This window comes from Idiotropiscis lumnitzeri, chromosome 14 (genome assembly GCF_059441095.1).
Source record: "Idiotropiscis lumnitzeri isolate Australia: NSW breed Sydney's pygmy pipehorse chromosome 14, RoL_Ilum_1.0, whole genome shotgun sequence".
NCBI lineage: Eukaryota > Metazoa > Chordata > Actinopteri > Syngnathiformes > Syngnathidae > Idiotropiscis > Idiotropiscis lumnitzeri.
Window position 1 is genome coordinate 16907503 of NC_142404.1, and position 19541 is coordinate 16927043.

The 19541-nt window shown below is 40.4% G+C and overlaps 1 protein-coding gene across 6 annotated transcripts in view; it reads left to right on the forward strand.

The window, feature by feature from the left end:
* Nucleotides 1-987: 987 nt before the first annotated feature.
* Nucleotides 988-19541, forward strand: part of myo3b (myosin IIIB) — a 62701-nt gene continuing 44147 nt past the window's right edge. For 4 of the 6 annotated variants that reach the window (XR_015846541.1, XR_015846542.1, XM_088315649.1 and 1 more), the window contains exons 1-10: nt 989-1106; nt 1193-1226; nt 6487-6670; nt 7259-7279; nt 8208-8342; nt 8498-8602; nt 8785-8884; nt 10010-10086; nt 11459-11604; nt 17349-17414. Coding sequence is in view for 4 of the 6 variants with exons in the window: in XM_088315649.1 (XP_088171775.1) it covers nt 1100-1106; nt 1193-1226; nt 6487-6670; nt 7259-7279; nt 8208-8342; nt 8498-8602; nt 8785-8884; nt 10010-10086; nt 11459-11604; nt 17349-17414 (875 nt within the window). In the remaining 2 variants the exon portion in view is untranslated. Of the gene's footprint in view, nt 1107-1192; nt 1227-5482; nt 5643-6486; nt 6671-7258; nt 7280-8207; nt 8343-8497; nt 8603-8784; nt 8885-10009; nt 10087-11458; nt 11605-17348; nt 17415-19541 lie in introns of those variants that run through there. The other 2 variants (XM_088315653.1, XM_088315650.1) reach the window with 2 other exon arrangements.

Below are 19541 nucleotides of genomic sequence, written 5' to 3' on the forward strand. Positions count from 1 at the left end.
ACGGCCGGCTGCTCTTTTCAACATTTTTTTTTTTTTTTTTGGGGGGGGGGGGTTTAAGTTGAGACTTGAATTTAAAATGAAAAAAAACCCGCAGACAGTCATGCATGCTGCTTTTACGTTTACTAAGTTCCACGTTGTCATCACGTTTGCAGTAAGCCACTTTGTAAATGAGCGCAAGCAAATATCAATGCGTGTAAATTGTGATTGAAAGCTCTCGTGTGTGTTCTCCTGCGTGATTGAAGCGAGAATACAGTACATTACTGTAGGTGCAGGATCAAACTTTCTGATTTTGGCCAGAAAGTGTGACTTGGACATTAAATGCAACATGTAATATATGTGAATAAAATATAAGCACACTGTTCTGTGTCCGTTGCTTTCAATTTGTGCTGTTTTTATATTCTCTTTAAGCAGAAACATTTTTTGCTGTCGGTTTACCGAACAGGCTGAGTGCCTTTTTTTTTTTTTTTTAATATTTTTTAATTTTTTGGAACAATTTGCAAACGTAGTAGTTTTTACGCATCTGTTTAAGTGAGTGTAAAGTCTTATTTTTTGGGGGTTGAAAAGCCCATAATGGTTAAATCATGTTTAGTTAAGTTGTAATTATGGCAGAAAATGATATCCTATCTATTTTTGAGTCCCCATTTTTCACGCCGTTATTAAAATTAAAATTGGACAAACTGAGTGTTCATTCACTCCATTCCATTGTTGGACTGCGTGTGTGTGTGTGTGTGTGTGTGTGTGTGTGTGACCTAGTACCCTCAAACAAATTCCTCTACCATGTGACTTGTGTATTTTCTGCGTACTTGGCTTGAGCCACGATAATCAAAAGAGGCCTTGTGTGCAACAAACAAGAGCCGACCCGAAACTTGTGATTTCAGCCGACTGGACCAAAGCCCGGCCACCGGAGAGGAATGCTACCTGGGAGGTCAGCCATTTATTTGGGCCCTTCCAACTTTGTTTTTGTTTCCAGCTCGGGTGAGTGGACTCGTGTCTTTCCCCGTGCGAGTTCACCGTGCTCTGCTCAGGTGTCCGTAAGCTCATTATTAATAATTAAACTCCCTGACTGGCTGAAGGGACAAATCAGTTTGGATATGTTGCTATGGATGGTAAGACTCAAGTTTTGTTTGTGTTTTTTTTTAAACAGGTAGTGCGTAGAATGCAGCTGAGACATTTTTTTGTCCTTGTTTTGTAGAGCTCAGAGATGGAAATGAGGCAGCAAACAAAGGGTAAGAAATTAAACCTCCTTCTCCATAGTATTGTAGTATTGAGATAATGTAAAAATGTACAATGGCAATTAGTAGGTGATTATGTGGACTACACATACAATGGTCCTTATATTTTATATCTGTAAGTAATTCGGCTTAAACAAAAAAAAACCTTTGAAATACAGTGATGTACTGTCGTAGGCCAAGTGTAAAAAACAAGACCGGTTTTATTTCCGAGTGTATTTGTGTATTTATAACATGATGCAATTAGAACATAAACGCACTCTTAAATGGGGTAAAATGAAATCAAATCTGGCGGCAATATTAAAATGAACCTCCTTCATTTTAAATTTTTATTTTCGGGATGGGGGATATTCCGTCATTGTTTCAGCAAAGCACCCGAATCCCGGAGTTTAAAGTCCTTCTTCCAGTTATTGCTCGATTAAAATGTATGTGACATCAAGGTTGCGTAAATAAAATATCAAAATAAATGTTTATAAACGCTAATGTTAAAGATAAAAATGCAAATGTTTGTTAATTCAATGATGATCTTGCAGACCACTAGAGGGAGCCTGTGCGCCACGCTTAGAGAATTACTCGTTTAGTAGATGAATGGATGCTGTCATGAATATATTAAAGATAGATTGACAGACCTTCTTTAAAACACATTTATGTCATTTGCACTACTGTACATCATTTCAAGTTGTTCAACATCAAATAGTGAGCATGAGCCTAATCGTGCTCGGATGCAGATTTCAGTGTACTGAGAGTTCCTTCAGTGTCCGCTAGACTGACTAAAAAGTGCTTCCCTCATGCTCAAGTGAGTCTTTGGGTTGTCCAGAGTGACAAGGGCAAGTTGCTGCAGCCCTGCTTGTGGCTGCAAAGGTTTACCGTAAAGCCTCTTCATATCCCCTTAGAAAGGATTATATAGTTCACAGGGTGTTTTTTTTTTTTGTTTTTTTTCCGCCACTGACTTACCGGTCAGTTGGCAACGTGACGTCCTCGCACGCCTTTTAAACAGAGAGAGTGAGCAAGAGGGACTGTTGGAAGCAGAAAATGAGATTACTCAAAATTAACCTGGCAATCATGTGCACTCACCGGTCACATCATTAGGTACACCTGTCGGTGAGGTCCGAGTCGAGAGCTCATGACATAAATTGAAAAGTCGTTTTTCTTCTGGAAATAAAAATGAGAAAAAAATACTTACCGAGTGCTAACTTACTGAAAATACATTTTACGTTTAGAAAACATTCTCGAGCAAAAATGTCCTTCATCCTCCGTTTTTATCTTGCATTCAACAAATACTCGGTCAAAATAAAAGCTAAAACTAATACTAAAACCTATGAAAACTTAAACAATCTTGCCAGAAAAAAGAATTAAAACTGGATTTAAAAAAAAAAAAGTTAAAATAAAGTAAAATTTCACTACAATAAAAAATCCCAAACTCTAAAGCTCTTTAAAAAATGTCATTACAAATATGATTATGCTCCGTTTTGATTGAAACGTAATTTCTATCAGGACCGCTAATATGCAACACAGCCGTTTGTTTTAAGAGTTGAATTTTGTCCCCACAAACATTGGCAAATATACTTCAACATGTATTGCGCTCTTGCCGGGAGGTAAACAATGAAGCGTAACTTGAGCTCGACCGTGTGGGGTCACCAGTGTCCTGTTCTCAATCACCTGCATGTGACTTTTACCTCTCAACAAATAGTTTCTCTTGACTGCTGCTAAAGAGAAAAAAAAAAAGTCCCACTTGTGCTCAAGTTAAATGGTGGATGTCAATGTTTTATTTCACCAGGCTTATAATAATTTTGGAATATTCATTATCTTTTATTTTATTTTGTCTTTTTTTTAATTGTTTTTTTTTTCAGAGCAGGTTTGTTAGTGAATTAGTTTCAGTTTGGTTTTGTTGTTTCACAAAGCACTAGAAATAAAGCTGAGTTTTCACTCTCCCCTGTTTGACACTCAGGGCGAACGACGAGGCGCTCTAAAGCTTGTTTCTAATATTTCGCCTCTATTAGACAAACTCTTGGATTTGTACAAATGTCAAGAATCTTTTTCACTCTACTTAAACAAGTTCCTCTTTGAAATAATTCACACGTGAGCAATCCATTTGAACTTTCCGTGGTGGAAATGACAACCCCCGACAAAAGAGAGAGGACTTTATTCACGCCGGGTTGCCAGATCAGGAGGCATCATGTGACCTGGCAACGACCATGGACTTCCTGGTTACCTGCTCGCAACCCGAGACGCATCATATCAGCGGCCATTATGAGAGCATACACCTGCCACTTGAATATTTTAACTCGGCTGCAGCTCGGGTCACAAATTGCCCGTGAATTATTCATCCTCAGTTTAGTATGAATCAGCCTGCATCATTTTGGAGCGGGACACTTTCACAGAAGCAGGTATTTACGACTCGGATATGTTTGGAATGACGCTAAAACTTGTCGAGTATGCCCGAGCCTTATTTGGAGTGGAAAAGCGCTTTTTTGTTGACTTGCAGATTAATGATGTTGTGGCGGACCGGTTTGCGTTTTTTTTTTTTTTTTGTTGATTGATAATCTGAATGTAGAGCATCATTCAGGAAGTGTTTTAAGGTAGGCCATTAACTTTTTTTAAGCATTGATGGATGACGCGAGATGAAGCAGGATTAGCGGGCAATTATTTAAACGCGAGCCGCGAATTGCAGCTCATTGAAGGACAGCATGAAGGATATTTGTTGGATTCCATGTAATATCTGCATGACTCACCTCTGTCGTTCCTAAATGTGTCCTCACTCCGTTTGTGTGTGAGTAGGGTTGATAACTGTTCACATCAAGCCGTCAGGGTCGCGCCGCTTCGGGCAGATCGTCCGCACAAACATCCCTCTCCATCATGTCTCTCGGGATTGTATTTTTTTCGATGCGGAATACCACAACAGTTTCCCGATTAATCAAATCGTTTGAGGACGTTCAGAGCTTCCTTGACCCTTCGGAGTTGGCATCGTTGGTCTCACGCACACACATCACAGCGACAGCGTGATTCATGCTGGTGCTTTTTAAATAACTTTTGGCCATCAATCTTTGCCGGCGCCTTCATCATTTAGGACAAAGATTTTTTTTTTTTTTTTGGCGTCATGCAATATTTGGACGGAGCAGCATGGACAGAAATTGTGATTATTTCAGAATTTTTGACAATATGCAGATTCTGATATTTTGGCAAAATAAAATTATGATAACCATTTAATTGGCTGATTAATTCAAACAAAATATTTTGAATGAAATGTTTTTTAGTCCGTTAACGGTTACAATAGTGCGTTGTTCTTTAGTATATATTTAATTTGCTGACTAACATGAAAAATCGGCAAAAATTGGACGATTTTAATTAGTGCAATTTTTGGGCGGAGGAAATGTTTGAATGTCTGTGTCTTATGTGTAACTGGAAAAAAAAACCCCGATATTTGCAAATTTTAAAATAGCCAATATCAGCCCAAATTAAATTGCTGGTAATGAATGAGTCACGTTAACGGCGTAAATGAGGTTTGAGTGCTTTCTCCCTCCTGATTAATGGAAATCTGAGAGCTCTTAATATTTTTTACTCCAGGGGGCACTATTGTGAGAGTCGTTATTGAGCCTGCATGGCGCGCGCGAAATGCCCTGATATCTCAAATCATCTTTCCCCATTGAAATGAGTGGAAATGCCTTTTGTTCCAGTTCCAGTTTCACCAAAAAATTAAAACGCTTTATAAAAACATACACTCATGACAAAACTAAATAGGATGTATCGATTTAAATTTTTTTTTGCCATTTTTGTTTTTTTTTGCATCCATTTAATGGACATCGTGCTCCTCTTTCCGATGTGCGCACCTCTGCCACCTGGGGGCAGTATAATACTTGGAGACGGTCAAAACTCCTCAATAAGCCGCATTATTAGTCATTCTTCATAGAGGATAAAGAATATATTACTTTTGAATGTTGTTATAACTGACTACATCAAACATCTATTGTTCATGAATGCAATTCATGACGCCATCTTGTGCGTTTTCCGTTCATTGTAAGCATTAAACTATAGCTGACTTACCAAAAGCAAATTTGTGGTTTGTCAGACTGCGAACTCTAAATGATTTTTGGTTCACTTTCTATGTCCCGATCCCAAATAGCTGGTGCTTGAGGACCGCTGATTTAATAGCCAGGCAACCTTCTTTCAGAGCTGGTGCAGTGAAAGTTTGCCGCTCATTCATGCCGCCACATGTCAAGCTAATGCCGTCCAATCCGATTCGTCTTGAGGAGATTGCTCTCCTGTGGGGAAAGTGGAGGAGGGGAGGCAGTGACGCGTCCCGGCGGACAGCGCTAAGCTCGCCTTCAGTCAAATATCGCTTGTTGCTCTCGCTCGGCCGTTTTGATGTCGATTGTTCTCAGCGCCGATGAGTCAGAAGAAAGTCACGTTTGCCATGTAAGTACAGTGACACCCGGTCGTCATCGTTGGCGTTGCTGATTTAGTGGCAGCAAAGGCAGAGAGCGTTGTTGTTTGTCAGTGAAGCCTACGAGAAGGCCTGGTGGGAATAAATGTTCTGTACTGCTCTTTGGAACACGGGCTTGTCCCGCTGCAAATATTTTATTGCTCTCATCGCCGCTTTGTCTTTTTGTTTTTATGTCATGCTGCAACTGGAAAGTCTTTCTAGTGTGCAGTTCTTTCCGGAACAGCAGTTTTTCTTTGAGAAGTGAACGTCCTTTTTTTTTTTTTTTCTAAATCAGAAATAGTTCATTTTTGTGGAAACACAGGGAATGTTTTCTTCCCTTTCAACAATCATCATATAGATTGTAAGAAAAACAAATTGCATTTCGTTTTAAGCACATTTGATAATTTTTAATTAATTATTTTATTTTAAATGCTTTGTTTTAGTTTAGTTTTACTGAGTTTTAGTATTAGTTTTAGTTTTTTGATAGTCGACTGCAGACTCAGAAAATCACTAAATACACGGTAACGAAGGAAAGAAAACGACAATTCCCAAATGAGACATACAGCATGAATACATTTAAAATGAACCCCTGAAAACCAAGGACATTTTCTCTGTAATTATAGTTTCAAAAGCGTAAGATGTCGTTTCAGTTATTGACCATTTTCTTAAAAGTATTTTGATTTCGTTAATGGAAATGTTTTTTTTTTTCAATTGCAGTTTTGTTTATTTTGTTAGTTTTCTCGAATGATAATAACCTTGGTGATGGCAGTATATAAAAAGAAAGAGACTTTCATGGAACCATTTTACTGCAAGTGTCTTCTTTTTCTGCCCTCGCAGGCGAACATTATATGGCGTATATCCTTACAAGTCCAGCATGATTGGCCTGGAGAACCTTGGCGATCCGTCCGATAACTGGGACATCGTGGAGACCATCGGTAAAGGAACGTATGGCAAAGTCTACAGGGTGACGAGTAAGAAAGATGGAAGTCAGGCGGCAGTCAAAGTGCTGGATCCCATCAATGTAAGTCAGAATCAGTCCACAAGTTATTTTACAAATGTTTTTCAAAAAATATAAAAATAAACCAAAAATAAAAAATATACTGTGTTGACCCTGCCTGTTGCATTACATTTTTAAACACTGTGGAGTAGGGCTGAACGATTTATCGCTTTGGGACTGAAATTGCGATCTCAGACAATGCGATTTCGATATTGTCAAAACTTTTTTTTTTAAGAGGCACTTATTCCTCACACTTGCAAATTAGCAAGATTATTTTTGGGGACAGGTCATTATTAGAGGAATAGCTTTTAACGTTTTAATGCTACTATGGCATTTCATAAATGTCACTGCAGAGTGTGAAGAAACTCGCAAATCAAATCGAAATTGCAATATCTGTCAGAAAAATCGCAATATGTTTTTTTTTTCTCCTAAAATTGTTCATCTCTACTGTGCAGCACAGGCCGATTGACAAAGTTCACAGAAGGTCAAATTAAGTTGACCTGTGAATCTCATCATGCATTTTAGTTTCCTCCTGAAATTGCACCTGAACGTTTCGTGAACAATGTATTTGACATGACTCATACCGAAATGTTTATAACTGCCTTACCGCAGCATACAAGCTACACCAACCGAGTAAGTTGCCTGTACTGCCCCCCCCCATTCCTATCCATGGACACCTCCCATTTTTAACAAATTTCAAGTCATGTTATGTTCCAATTCAGCATTTCCTTAAAGTGGTAGCTCCCGCTTTAGTCGTATCCTCTGCTCATTTCTTTGTGCGATAAGGACCCGTTAGTGTCTCGCTTAGACTTGAAGTGTTGGAGCGAGTGGATGAAGCAATCCCCCCCCTCCCTTCCTGGCAGTGCGGTCCGCCATGATTCCACCTTTGATGGCCTTTGGGATGCAGCAGTCTCCTGTCTCAGCCTTCTGCCTGACATTATCACACAGACATCCAGAGAGGAGTCCTTTTGCCCTTCTGATTTTCACTTTCATGGAAAAGTACTTGCACAAGTAGTTTTGCTCAGCATTTCTAGAGATGTCCTTGATTATTAGTGATAGGCCGATTATCGGGCGGGCCGATATTTGGCATTTTGACGATAATCGGCATTTGCCTGTTTAGTAACTTTCAAGGCCGATATATTAAAAGCTGGTTTATTTTGGCTGGCTGCAACACACTTCTCTCTCTCTTTGCTGTGCTGGTGGCCCTGCCTGCAGAAGCAGATTGGCCCGCCCAAAGCACTATCTGATTGGTTCCTTGTGCAGTGGGTAGCAGCCAATCAGCAGTAAGCTGCCTGTTTGCTTTTTCACACACACTCCAACAGACTTTGCCCAAATTTGAATATATGTCAGCTTGTCTTAGTTGGGTCCACATTAAAAGGTTGATTTGTTCAATGCTGGCCCGCTGCTTTGTTCAAGTTTTACTTTTCGACCCACTGTGTATTTGAGTTTGACACCCCTGCTGTAGTGGAAAAGCGGCATTTGGCAATCCAATATAGCCGACGCATCGATGCCTTAATCCTTTTTTTTTTTTTTTCATTTTCCGTTGTTCCCCAAAAAAAAGGATGTGGACGAAGAGATCGAGGCGGAATACAACATCCTGAGGTCCTTGTCCAACCACCCCAATGTGGTCAAGTTTTACGGCATGTTTTACAAATCGGAGAATTTATCAGGTGGACAGCTCTGGCTGGTTCTGGAGGTGAGCGTCGCACCAACAAATTACAATCTTAAAAATATTTTAAAACCACCCCCCCCCCCCCCCCCCCAAAATCGTAAAGGGCCTCATCTTTTTTCACGTTTGCTAATAGCCAGCGTCGAGGTGATATGTGACTGGATTATCTATCCGCTCCACAGCTCTGCAACGGCGGTTCTGTCACGGAGCTCATCAAAGGGTTGCTGATGCGAGGCCAACGTCTGCAAGAGCCCGTTATAGCGTACATCTTATACAGCGCCCTCCTGGTAAGCTGCTCATGTTCGAGCCCGGAGGTGGCATTCAACACGCGATGGGGAACATGCCGAGCATTCGTGGTGACAGCGCAAAGTGGCTTCTCACCGGCTTAGTTTGTTTTGCTCTCCGTCGTGTGCTCCAAGCAAAGCTGGCGTGACTCATACTTGTTGTCTGTCTTGTCGCACCTCGAAAGGGACTCCAGCATCTGCACAACAACCGGATTATCCATCGTGACGTCAAAGGCAATAACATCCTCCTGACAACTGATGGGGGAGTCAAACTGGTTGATTTTGGTAGGCTCGTTTTGAAAGTTCGACTCATTTTTGGGGTAAAAAGTTAAGATGCTGGTCATTTTGTGTCGTGTTTACGATTGTGGTTGGAGTTTGTTTCCATTGTTTTGTGCTCAGACCTACGCTAAGTCTAATATATATGCAGATGAAAAGAAATCTTAGGTCCCATCTGGTAATGGGGAACTATGTTGAAATGAAAAGAGGAGAATCCTTATCCCGTTGATTCAAATGTCCAGAATCGAATCGAATCGACACAAAAGGACCCAATCTGATTGGATTTTCGCTTCACGATTCACTTTGATTTATTTTCGATTCAATCAAGGATTTCACGCCGTACCAATGTGACGTTCGCATGGAAGGCATTCTCAGAAGCTGCATTCGTAAAAATTTCGGTACGTTTAATTCAACATGACCGGATCAAAACAATAAATACTTCTTGCTTGTTGACGCTGAGGTCACTGCTTCCGCCATTTTGTTTGAGATCTCGCATGAAGTCATGTAAAATTAAACGTATCGATATATCGTGATATCGGGCTATGAAAAGGAAAATTGATTGAATTCGATATCGATTTATTTTTTAATTTTTTTTTTTTTAAACCCAGCCATGACACATTTTTCGCCAAAAATCATTCTACAGGATTCCATCACGTTCAGTTCATATTGTTTCATTCAGAATTCCTCAAGTTCTCCACACGTTGCATTTTCTAGTATTTTGTATTTCAGATTTTGTCGGTGCACCAAATGAAGTGAGTTTGTAAATCAATCCAGAATTCAAATCTATTGTACGCTCCCCGTTTGTCACCACGACGTCGTTTGATTTCATGCACTGTCGTCTTAACCCACGGCTATTATTTCCTCATTGAAATGGCATTATTTAGCATATTAAAAGAAAGCTGTTGCGGTAAATGCCTCCGAATCCTCCAGGCGTGTTTATATCCTCCGTGTCGTGGAGATGAAGTGGACTCACGCTGATAAAAATCTGTCCTACATAATTTGAAATGATCACACCGCCTTTTGTTGTTATCGCTTGGCAATCTGCTTCACTTAATCATACGCGCGCCGCCTTTTAGGATTGAAAATTGGTCTCACTGCTTTTAAATAAACATTCCTCCGATGCATATTTTTCAGGAGTTTCGGCCCAACTGACCAGCGCACGATTGCGAAGGAACACATCCGTCGGGACCCCATTTTGGATGGCTCCCGAGGTCAGAGACGCTCCTTTTGGTACCTAAAATGTCCGACATGATTCGTTACAAAGGCGGAAGGGTTGAGCTATTTCTGTACGGCGCCCCCCCCCCTTCCTGTGTCATTATGTATTCCCCTCCACGGGAGCACCACTTGAGGTCGTCTCAAGGTTAATAGCTGGGAGACCGCGGCCCGCCAGTTTCTCGGTGGCAGAAATGAAGTGCCATGATAGGGCTGTAAGAAAAGCACCTCGGGGGCAATTAGAATAAGCTCAGCTGTGTAATGTCGTGTCAATTATAATTATTGAGCGGGCAATTCACTGAACTGGCCAGTAAATGCGCAGTCTGTCATGTCCGATGCTGGTGGGGTTTTCATCTTAATAACAAGAATGTGTTTCGTTGATTGATTGTGACGTGCTTCATCGCCGTTGTTTTTGCAGTTAAACAAGCACCCGCGTTGATGGCAAACAATATATCACACCGAAATGCTGCTTCACACGATCACTAGAATGTCTATTTTAAAGATCACAAGCTTAGTTATTCTATTTTTAATCAATTAATCTGCATGGTTGCACTGTACAATTTTTGTCATAAAATAATTATTTCTATGCATTTGTGTTATTGATTTCAATAGATGGTTTACATTTAAAGAAAAAGTGAATCATTGATTAGTTTTATAGGCAATATGAAAAATGTCAGTCATCTGTTAAAACAAAATGATTTTTTAAAAAAAGGATTCGATAGTACAATAAAATGTTTAAAAACCGTGTGTATAAAACTTTTAGTGTAAAATAAATGTCATACAAAATAATTGAGCTTTCAAAAAACATTACATTTAATTTCTGTATTGGAAATATTATAAAAAAATCTCTTTATTATAAAATTTGACATATCCAATTGTTGTAGGCACTTTGATGCGGAAATATTTTTATTACTTGAGAATCTAAAATATTACTGCAGAATCTAAACTATAAGAGCTCATAATGTACTGCAGCATACTCAGAGATGTGTTTTCATTATTTTTTTGGTTGCCTTTTGGGATAATGTAAATTAATACAGTAATCTGTCAAAAATAATAATTACACTGGGGATAGTGACTGTGTCCTGCCAAAAAGAGCGGAACCGAAAATTTGGAACCTCCACTACTGCCTATGAATGCCACAAGATGGCGCCAAAGCGCTTGCCCTCAATCCAAAATTCCTCTCAAATTGCTTTAATACATCTACAAAGCACAACTTTTATATTGGACAAAAAATGAGCCTGAGAGCAAAAGAACAAATAATCTGACAATGCCATTTAGTAGCTGACTACTCTGCTAGCGCACAGCTCTAGGTGTACCTAATGAAGTGTCTGTTGAAGCGGACCAACTCGACCGTGTCTTGTACGTTACCAGGTGATCGCCTGTGAACAGCAGTACGATTACTCGTACGACGCCCGCTGTGACGTTTGGTCTCTGGGCATCACCGCCATCGAGCTTGCCGATGGAGACCCTCCGCTGGCTGACATGCACCCAGTCAAAGCCCTCTTCAAGATCCCACGGTGAGCCCAGTAGAGGGAGCCCCTGGCCTGCAGCACACATTGATGACAAGGAGTAATTGTCAGAACAGGTGGAAAAAATTATTATTAAATAGCACTTTCAATGTAGAAGGTGCTTCACGTGATTAAAATGCTGTCATTCATACATAAGAAACAAGATTTTACAATTTATAATGTTGCAGTAAAACCTTTGGTGACAGTGTTGTCTGAAGATATTGTAGCGCTTACTGTACACTGTTGAATTTTTTTTTTTTTTTTTTAAATGTGCGCTATCGTGCAATCATCACCCGTTAGGTGGAGATGTGCCCGTCTGATTGCAATTTGCATCACTGATTAGCTCCATTCACACTGAGATGAAACTCGCCGAGTGGGAGTGCGCCAGATGCGAGGCAGAATTTCATCCTTAGTCAATTTCAACCAAAGTGTCATCATGGCCTTGACAGCTGACAACATTGCGCGCACACCCCACGTCGAATGGAATCTTGTCAAAACCACGTTTTTAGTGAATTCGCCACAACATGACACACCTGCACAATCGAATACACAGACTGTTCTTATTTTTGCCTTTACAAAGAAAGCAAAATCACTCATTCTCGACTATAATTCTGCTACTGCTGAACACCGGTGCCCTCTAGGTGGCAGTAGTGCCTGCTGCCTTCTGGGTTTGGTCTACACCAAATGCAGAGTGGAAATCTGTTGATCAGCATCTGACTTGAAGTAGAAAGTGATGTATTTTGAAAGATGAGCACAGTGCATCTCACTGGACTGACCGTTTTCATGCAATTCCACAAGATGGCAGCAAAAGCCTACTTTTGTCTAAATGAGGCTCCTCAACTTACTTTAACACAGTTCCTTGGCACCAAAGTGCCACATGATGGCAGCAAAGCACTGCTTTTGTCCACATGAAGCTCCTCATCTCATTGGAACATAATTGCTTAGCACCAAGGTGCTATGACATGGTGGCAAAGCACTACTTTTGTCTAAATGGAGCTCCTCAACGCCCTTCAACATGGTTCCTTGGCGCCAAGGTGCCACATGATGGCAGCAAAGCACTGCTTTTGTCCACATGAAGCTCCTCATCTCATTGGAACATAATTGCTTAGCACCAAGGTGCTATGACATGGTGGCAAAGCACTACTTTTGTCTAAATGGAGCTCCTCAACGCCCTTCAACATGGTTCCTTGGCGCCAAGGTGCCACATGATGGCAGCAAAGCACTGCTTTTGTACATATGACGCTCCTCAACTCATGTCAACATAGTTGCTTAGCACCAGGGTGCCACAAGGTGGTGGCAAAGCGCTACTTTTGCCTAAATGAAACACCTCAAATCATGTCTACATAGTTGAAGGCGCCAAAGCACATAAATACAGTTGGACTTTGATACTGTTTAGACAAAAAAGCAAGAATGTTCTGCCATGCGGGCATCAGCGTGGTTCGTGTTTGGTGCATCTGCACGTCTCGTGTCTGAGTTTGAATCTTGACTGTGACGCGATCGGCTCCAACTCACCCGCCACCCTAATGACGAATGAGAAAATGGATGACTGGCTGAAATATACTTCCGTCCAAGTACCTGCTGCAATCCAAATAGATAGTTTGCCCTTTTGCGGGGAAATGGCGACCGCGCCGAGACGCTTGCCGCATAAATCACAGCCAACGTGTTGAACCGTGAAATGATTCCGTTAACATGTCATTTATCTGCAATATATTTTGCTGCCGCTGCGTCACGGCAGACGAAATCGCCAAGAAATCTGCTTGGAAATGATGACTCCTGTATGAATGACTTTCTAAATAGGGAAATGTGTTCCACCTTTGAGTTTGAAGTGGAGCTGCCGCTGATTCATGACTGACTCGGATGAATTCATCTTGGCAACATTTAGTGATTGTAAAAAAAAAAAAAAAAGGGATCTTTTTTGCGTATTTGATACTTGACATGGTATTAACGGAAGTGCCTTTTCTAAAGTTATGTCCTTGACATGCCACGAGAATTCTTATTGTCGTTTTTTTTTACACTTGCACGTGCTAATGTGTTTCATCCGCTGTCACATTCTTCATGTCTAAAATATACGTTGTAAAATTCGGTGAGAAAAATACACAATATTCAGGTTCGGTTCTATTTCAACCAGCAACTGGTGCAGCTATTTTTTTTTCCTCCTCTGCTTCTCTTGTCAAACTGAAAGCAGCTTCCAATTCATTACCATGATAACATCGATGGCTTTTGTACTGTTCCGATACTACGACATTGATACCACTTCTCCAGCCTGATAAATACATTCCGGGAAAAATAACTGTCGAGTCCGAATGTGGTGTAGCGGCCTCACTGCTTTTAATAAATGATTTTTATATCTTTCGATATTGTTGAAAACGCCCACATACTGAAAGATTTGACTTTATCCACAAGTCACCAAATGGTGATGTTCTGAACCACATTGGTACACACACACACACACACACACACACACACACACACACCGAAACCGTAACAGAATATTGACCTTTACTATCTGATTGCATTATTGATTGAATTATTTGAGTCTTGAGCATTCGTCTGCATCATTCCATTCCCTCGCGCCGGAACTTATTGTTGTCACATGACCCCCGTGATGACAGTATCTAATAACATTGTTTTGTTTCCACGATGGGAATTTGTGCCCAGCTGGAAGTGACTTTAACCCCAGCAGGCTATAAATATCGCCTAAGCGCCATGAATGGAGGTCACCTTCGTGCGTGGTCTTTTTATATTTCGCAAATACGAGCCGCTTGGAGAACATTCACACGTCTGTGCGGCATGTTTAAATGGCCGATGGCTGCGGCTGCTATATTACCGTACTTGAGGAGACATCTTTCCCTCTATTTCCCGTTTTTTTTTCCCGCCTCTATTTGATTAATTGAGTGTGCGGCGGTGTAATTGACAGACGTGTGCTCATAATTTCCATGAGTGAAGGTAATGGAGCATGTCAGAGGGTAAAGTTGTAAAATCATCAACTGAGAAATTAATTACAAATACAAATATGGCCTGTGATAGTTCATATGCGCAAGGTTAATATCTCGAGTCAATTTTCTTACCGGTGCGCCGCCTCACATTGTCCATGCAACATCAAACCGCGGCGTGTGTGTGTGTGTGTGTGCGTGTCTATAATGCTAAAGGCTAGAAGCAAAGATGGCCAAGGTTGTTTGTTGGAAATTAGGAACAAACATTCATCAATCTAAACGGATGTCAATGCGACTAAAGGAAGGAGACAAATTAAATAAGTCATAAACGTGCACCAAAACCGGGCTCATTAGTGTTATCATACACAGACTTGCACACTCTGAACAGTTATTAGGGGAGGATTTATAATAAGTTAATCACAAGAAATTTCCTGGGGTCCCAAGATTTCTTGGGGACCCCAATAAAGTGTTCTTATATTTTTAAACAAAAGTAAAAAAAAAAAAAAATAATAATAATAATTTATCATGACTTGTTCAAGTGTGCCAATCCCTTCTCATGCAATGGACTAATCCAGTGCTTCTCGATTGTTTTCTGTTACGCCCCCCCCAGCAAGAAGAAAACAATTCGCCCCCCCCCCCTCTCCACCCCTCACCCACTCTCCGCCACAACTCTAAATAATAGCATTTGTTTTGCAAAACAAACCTACACCGTAATACTGGCTGCACACAATGGGCAAGGAGAGCGCCACTGCCAACTAGTGGAGTGGAGGTGCAATTACACTTTATTGTAGTACGGCGGAAAAAAACATTGCACTGGGTTTATATTAAGTAAAATCTCATCGCTGTCCTGTCCGGTGAAAAACACGTATGTCCAATTTTGTCATTTAAAAGAAAAAAAAATTCACGTTAATAGGATGTGTGCGCCCAATTAAAAATATGAACATAAAAATACAAACATTTTTAAAAAAATGGACAAATGTTTTTTTCACAAGACAGCGACCTTTCAATGCGATTTCTATCCTAAATTCTGATTTTGTTATGAAATCTCATAGCGAGAATATCGATATTAATGCTCAATTTTAATCTGCATGCTTTGTCACCCAATTTAGCAAAACCGCTCCAAATATGACACAATACATTTCTGCACCGATGCACAGCACAATTAATACCTCACTGATAGTGTCAATCACAACTATTAAAGACAAACCTTTTATTATCTTTGCCAAGGCAGAATTTCTTCTTATAATTCGGGCCCACATAATACCTTGGATGGCCTGCATTTTATTTTTTATTTTCCATGAAGAGATATAACATCCTGTGGGATGTGGAGGATTATGAAAGCTGCATACTGAGTACCACACTCAAATATTTCTTTGGTCTCATTTTTGTCTTTCTGCGAGGCTTAGCGCCAGCCGTCAAGTGCCGTTGACACCTCTCTGATTTCGCCTCAATCCACTCCGAGGAGAGACTTGACAGAACGCGCTCTGCCCGGCCCGCCGTTTGAATAAGCCATTCATGTTTACAATATGAGCCTCCACACTCACCAGTACTCAAAAGGTACAAATAAAAGTGCCTGAATTTTCCCAAGCACAATAAGCGCACTTGAGAGCGTTATCGGCGGTGTGTGTGCGCGTGTTTCTCCGTCGACGTAGCGACGTATAAGTAGTGTGTTACGACATCAAGGCGAGAAGAACATGTCTGCGGGCTCACATTAGCGGTTCCATTGAAGCCGTCACTTTGCCGGCTTTGATCTGCACTTTGCAAAGGATCGGCTGCCTGAATTCTTTATCGTGCCGAGCTGTTCAAAATGACAGATTTTCCTCCCAAAAACGAGTCGCTGGAAATGAGCAATATGTCTGCCTTCCTGTGGTTTGTTTCCTCTAACGGCTTTCTTACAAACAACACACACATGACGTGATGACTGGAGTGAAATTGGATGGACCGTATTTTCCGGACTATAAGCCGCTACTTTTTTCCTCGATTTTGAACCATGCGGATAATACAACGGTGTGGCTTGTTTGTGAATTTTTCTTTCACCACTAGGGGCGCTCTATAGTTCAGAAAATACGCGAAATAAATCTCGATTTTTTTTTTTTTTTTCTCTTGGGTCTGTTCTGTTTTAATTGCTGTTTTAAGAATCTGTTTATGTGCCGTTATGTGCATTCAAAGTACAAAATAGTTCTGTACATGCAGTAAACACATTTTTTTTCAACATAGAAAACTGCGGCTTATATTCTGGTGCGGCTTGTATATCGTTTTTGGGTCACATGACTACGACGATCATTGGCCACAGGCGCTGGTGGATACAACTGATTTTCAAAATAAAACTCATATCAGATTCTGATCAATAAAACATTTGTTGTTTGATCTCTCTGCAGCAATTTTCCCACTGGCTTCGTAAATTACCACTGGAAATGAGATTGCAATTAAAAACGTACTTAGTGTTACCTCCCAGGTAACTAATCGATTAGTGGCCCCGCCGTTATTCGCCATCTAAAATTCCCGTCATGGAGACCACTTGAAGCCTGCCGGCCTCATTATCGATGGCCTCCGTGAATGCTGCTGACAGAGGCGAGACTTGCTCCCATAACTTACAGCTCCCTGTCGCAGATGCCGCCTGCCAAGTACACATTGAGTCACTTACAAAGCTGGACTGCCACCAAGTCCTCCCCAAAAAGTCCCTGTGAGCTCGTGCCAGCCGTCATTTGTCAGCTGACTGAAGATATTTTGCTTCTGTCATGTCAGTGGAAGGAAGTCAGTCCAGTCTGACTAACCCAAAAGATGAGGATTGATTTTGATCTTTTTCTCATTTTCTTTCAGAAATCCCTCGCCCACGCTGAAAACTCCGGAGCAGTGGTGCAGAAGTTTCTGCCATTTCATCGGCCAGTAAGTGTCGGTCAAGGTTTCTCTTTGCCATCACTTTCCGCAGGGATCAATAAACAAATGCTAAATGACCAATTCATAAAAAAGTTAAATGCCTTTGATTCATATTTTTGCTTTTCTAAACACTAACTGACTAATTAAGTTATTTTATTCGTCATCTATTTTTTTCTATTTTTTATTAAACAAATTGTAAAGGTCAAAGTAATGTAAAACAGTCAAATGTTATCCCTGTGAGTAATATTTTTATTTTTCTAAGCCCTAAAAGACTAAAAAAAAAATAATTTTATTCCTTGCCTATTTTGATAATCGGCCAATGCGGGGACAATACTACGACAGTATGTAATGTATTGTCTCTTTGCATTTCTTCTAATATGGAATTTGACAATATAAAAAAACAAAACATTTTGTGCCGCTATCTAGTGGTCAACACTGGAATTACACCCCACAGAAACGAGAGAGTGAACAAAATATTTTTTTTTCTGCAATATTGCAGAGGGGTGGAGTGCTGTTTACTGCCACTGGCCTCCACAATATTATATTTATTTTTTATTAAAAGTTAGAGAACCACTGAGAGATCCAAATTGAAGATTATTGTCACAACCGGAATAGGGCATAAATAATTATTTGATGGTTTGGAAGAGAGTAAATGACAAATAAATACAGTCGGCTGTCTGCTTTAAGAGGCGGTTTGCTTTCTGAGATATTAATTAGTCAAGGACGAGCAAATAGGAAGTTTTTTTTTTTTTTTTTAAATACTTTTCACAATGCTGTGTCATCGCAACCATTTCCAAGAGGATCCAAGTCAATGGATGGTGTGATGTCACCTCCGCATTCATCTCATCAAACAAACAAGCTCAACAGAGTTCAATGCGAGGAGGCCGGACAATGTTATCAGACTCTGCAGACCGTTTGTGAAGCCTATCTTGTATGTGTGCGCGCATTTGCAAAGTGTTTGTCTGTAAACGTGTAGGTGTGCGTGTGTGTGTGTGTGTGTGGGGGTGTGTGTGTGTGTGTGTGTGTGTGTGTGTGTAGGCTGTTTTTCCCAAATAATAAATCCATCCGCCGTGTCTGCACTTGTGCAGCCAGGGAGCCGACTCGTGTGACAAAGTGGCTCGCCGTTCACAATCCCGCTAATAGCGGCAAACCTCGGCTGCTTAATGTCCTGACACTAATGAATTCACGGAATTAACTTTGAGAGTACAAAAAAAAAGGAGAAAACGGAGATTAGGTGTTTTGAATTAGGTTGTTGTTCACCTGCTATCTTGTGTCTGTTTGGTGTTGTTTGAGTCTTTAGCCGCACAGGTAAATGAACAACACAAACTCTCTCAAACGCGTTGGCGAAAGCTTGGACATTAGCTTAGCGTCGCTGTCGGAACGCAACGCATAAGTATTTTGTATCTAACTATTCAAATTTCTAGCTGGTGTTTAATGGAAGAAGTTCATATCATGAACTATGTGCCTGAAATGCTGTTTTTGATACAGTTTACAGTTTTTTTTTGTGGTAAGTCAAGAAAAGGAAGCGTGCTAACATGAAAGTGACTAGCTGCACGCTATCATCACCCTCAGTGAAGTAAATTTGGTTCAATTTTTCAAGTTTTTCCATATTTACTTACAATAATTTTGTTCTGTGCTTGGCTTTTTTTTAGCTCATGAACACAGTATGAAATTATATTTTTGTACTGAAAAAAAAATACTTCAGTTTAACTGTATAATGTATTGTTTTCATACTGTAGTATTCTTTTATTGAGCCAGGACACAAATTTTACTTTAGAACATTTTCGCACCACCACCAAAAAAAAAAAAAATACATTTTAAAATATGTTGGAGCCTCGAAATACACATTTAATTTGTCCTTTGGCTATGCTGTTAACACAAAACATTCGTTTGCAAAATCATGTCAAATTAACTGTTGTGCTCAAGCCAAAAATTGAGCTTTATTTCCGTCTTGTGGTCTCGTTGGGTCGTGAGTGAGAAGCTACATTCAACCAGTCCATAAATTTATCTAATAACAAAAAATGATTTGCCGCCATCTTGTGCCACCCACCGGTAGGCAATTACAGACCTTTTCTGGTGGAAATCATTCCTGCGCCATTTTATCTTTATCTACTGCAGTGTTTCTCAATAGTTTTC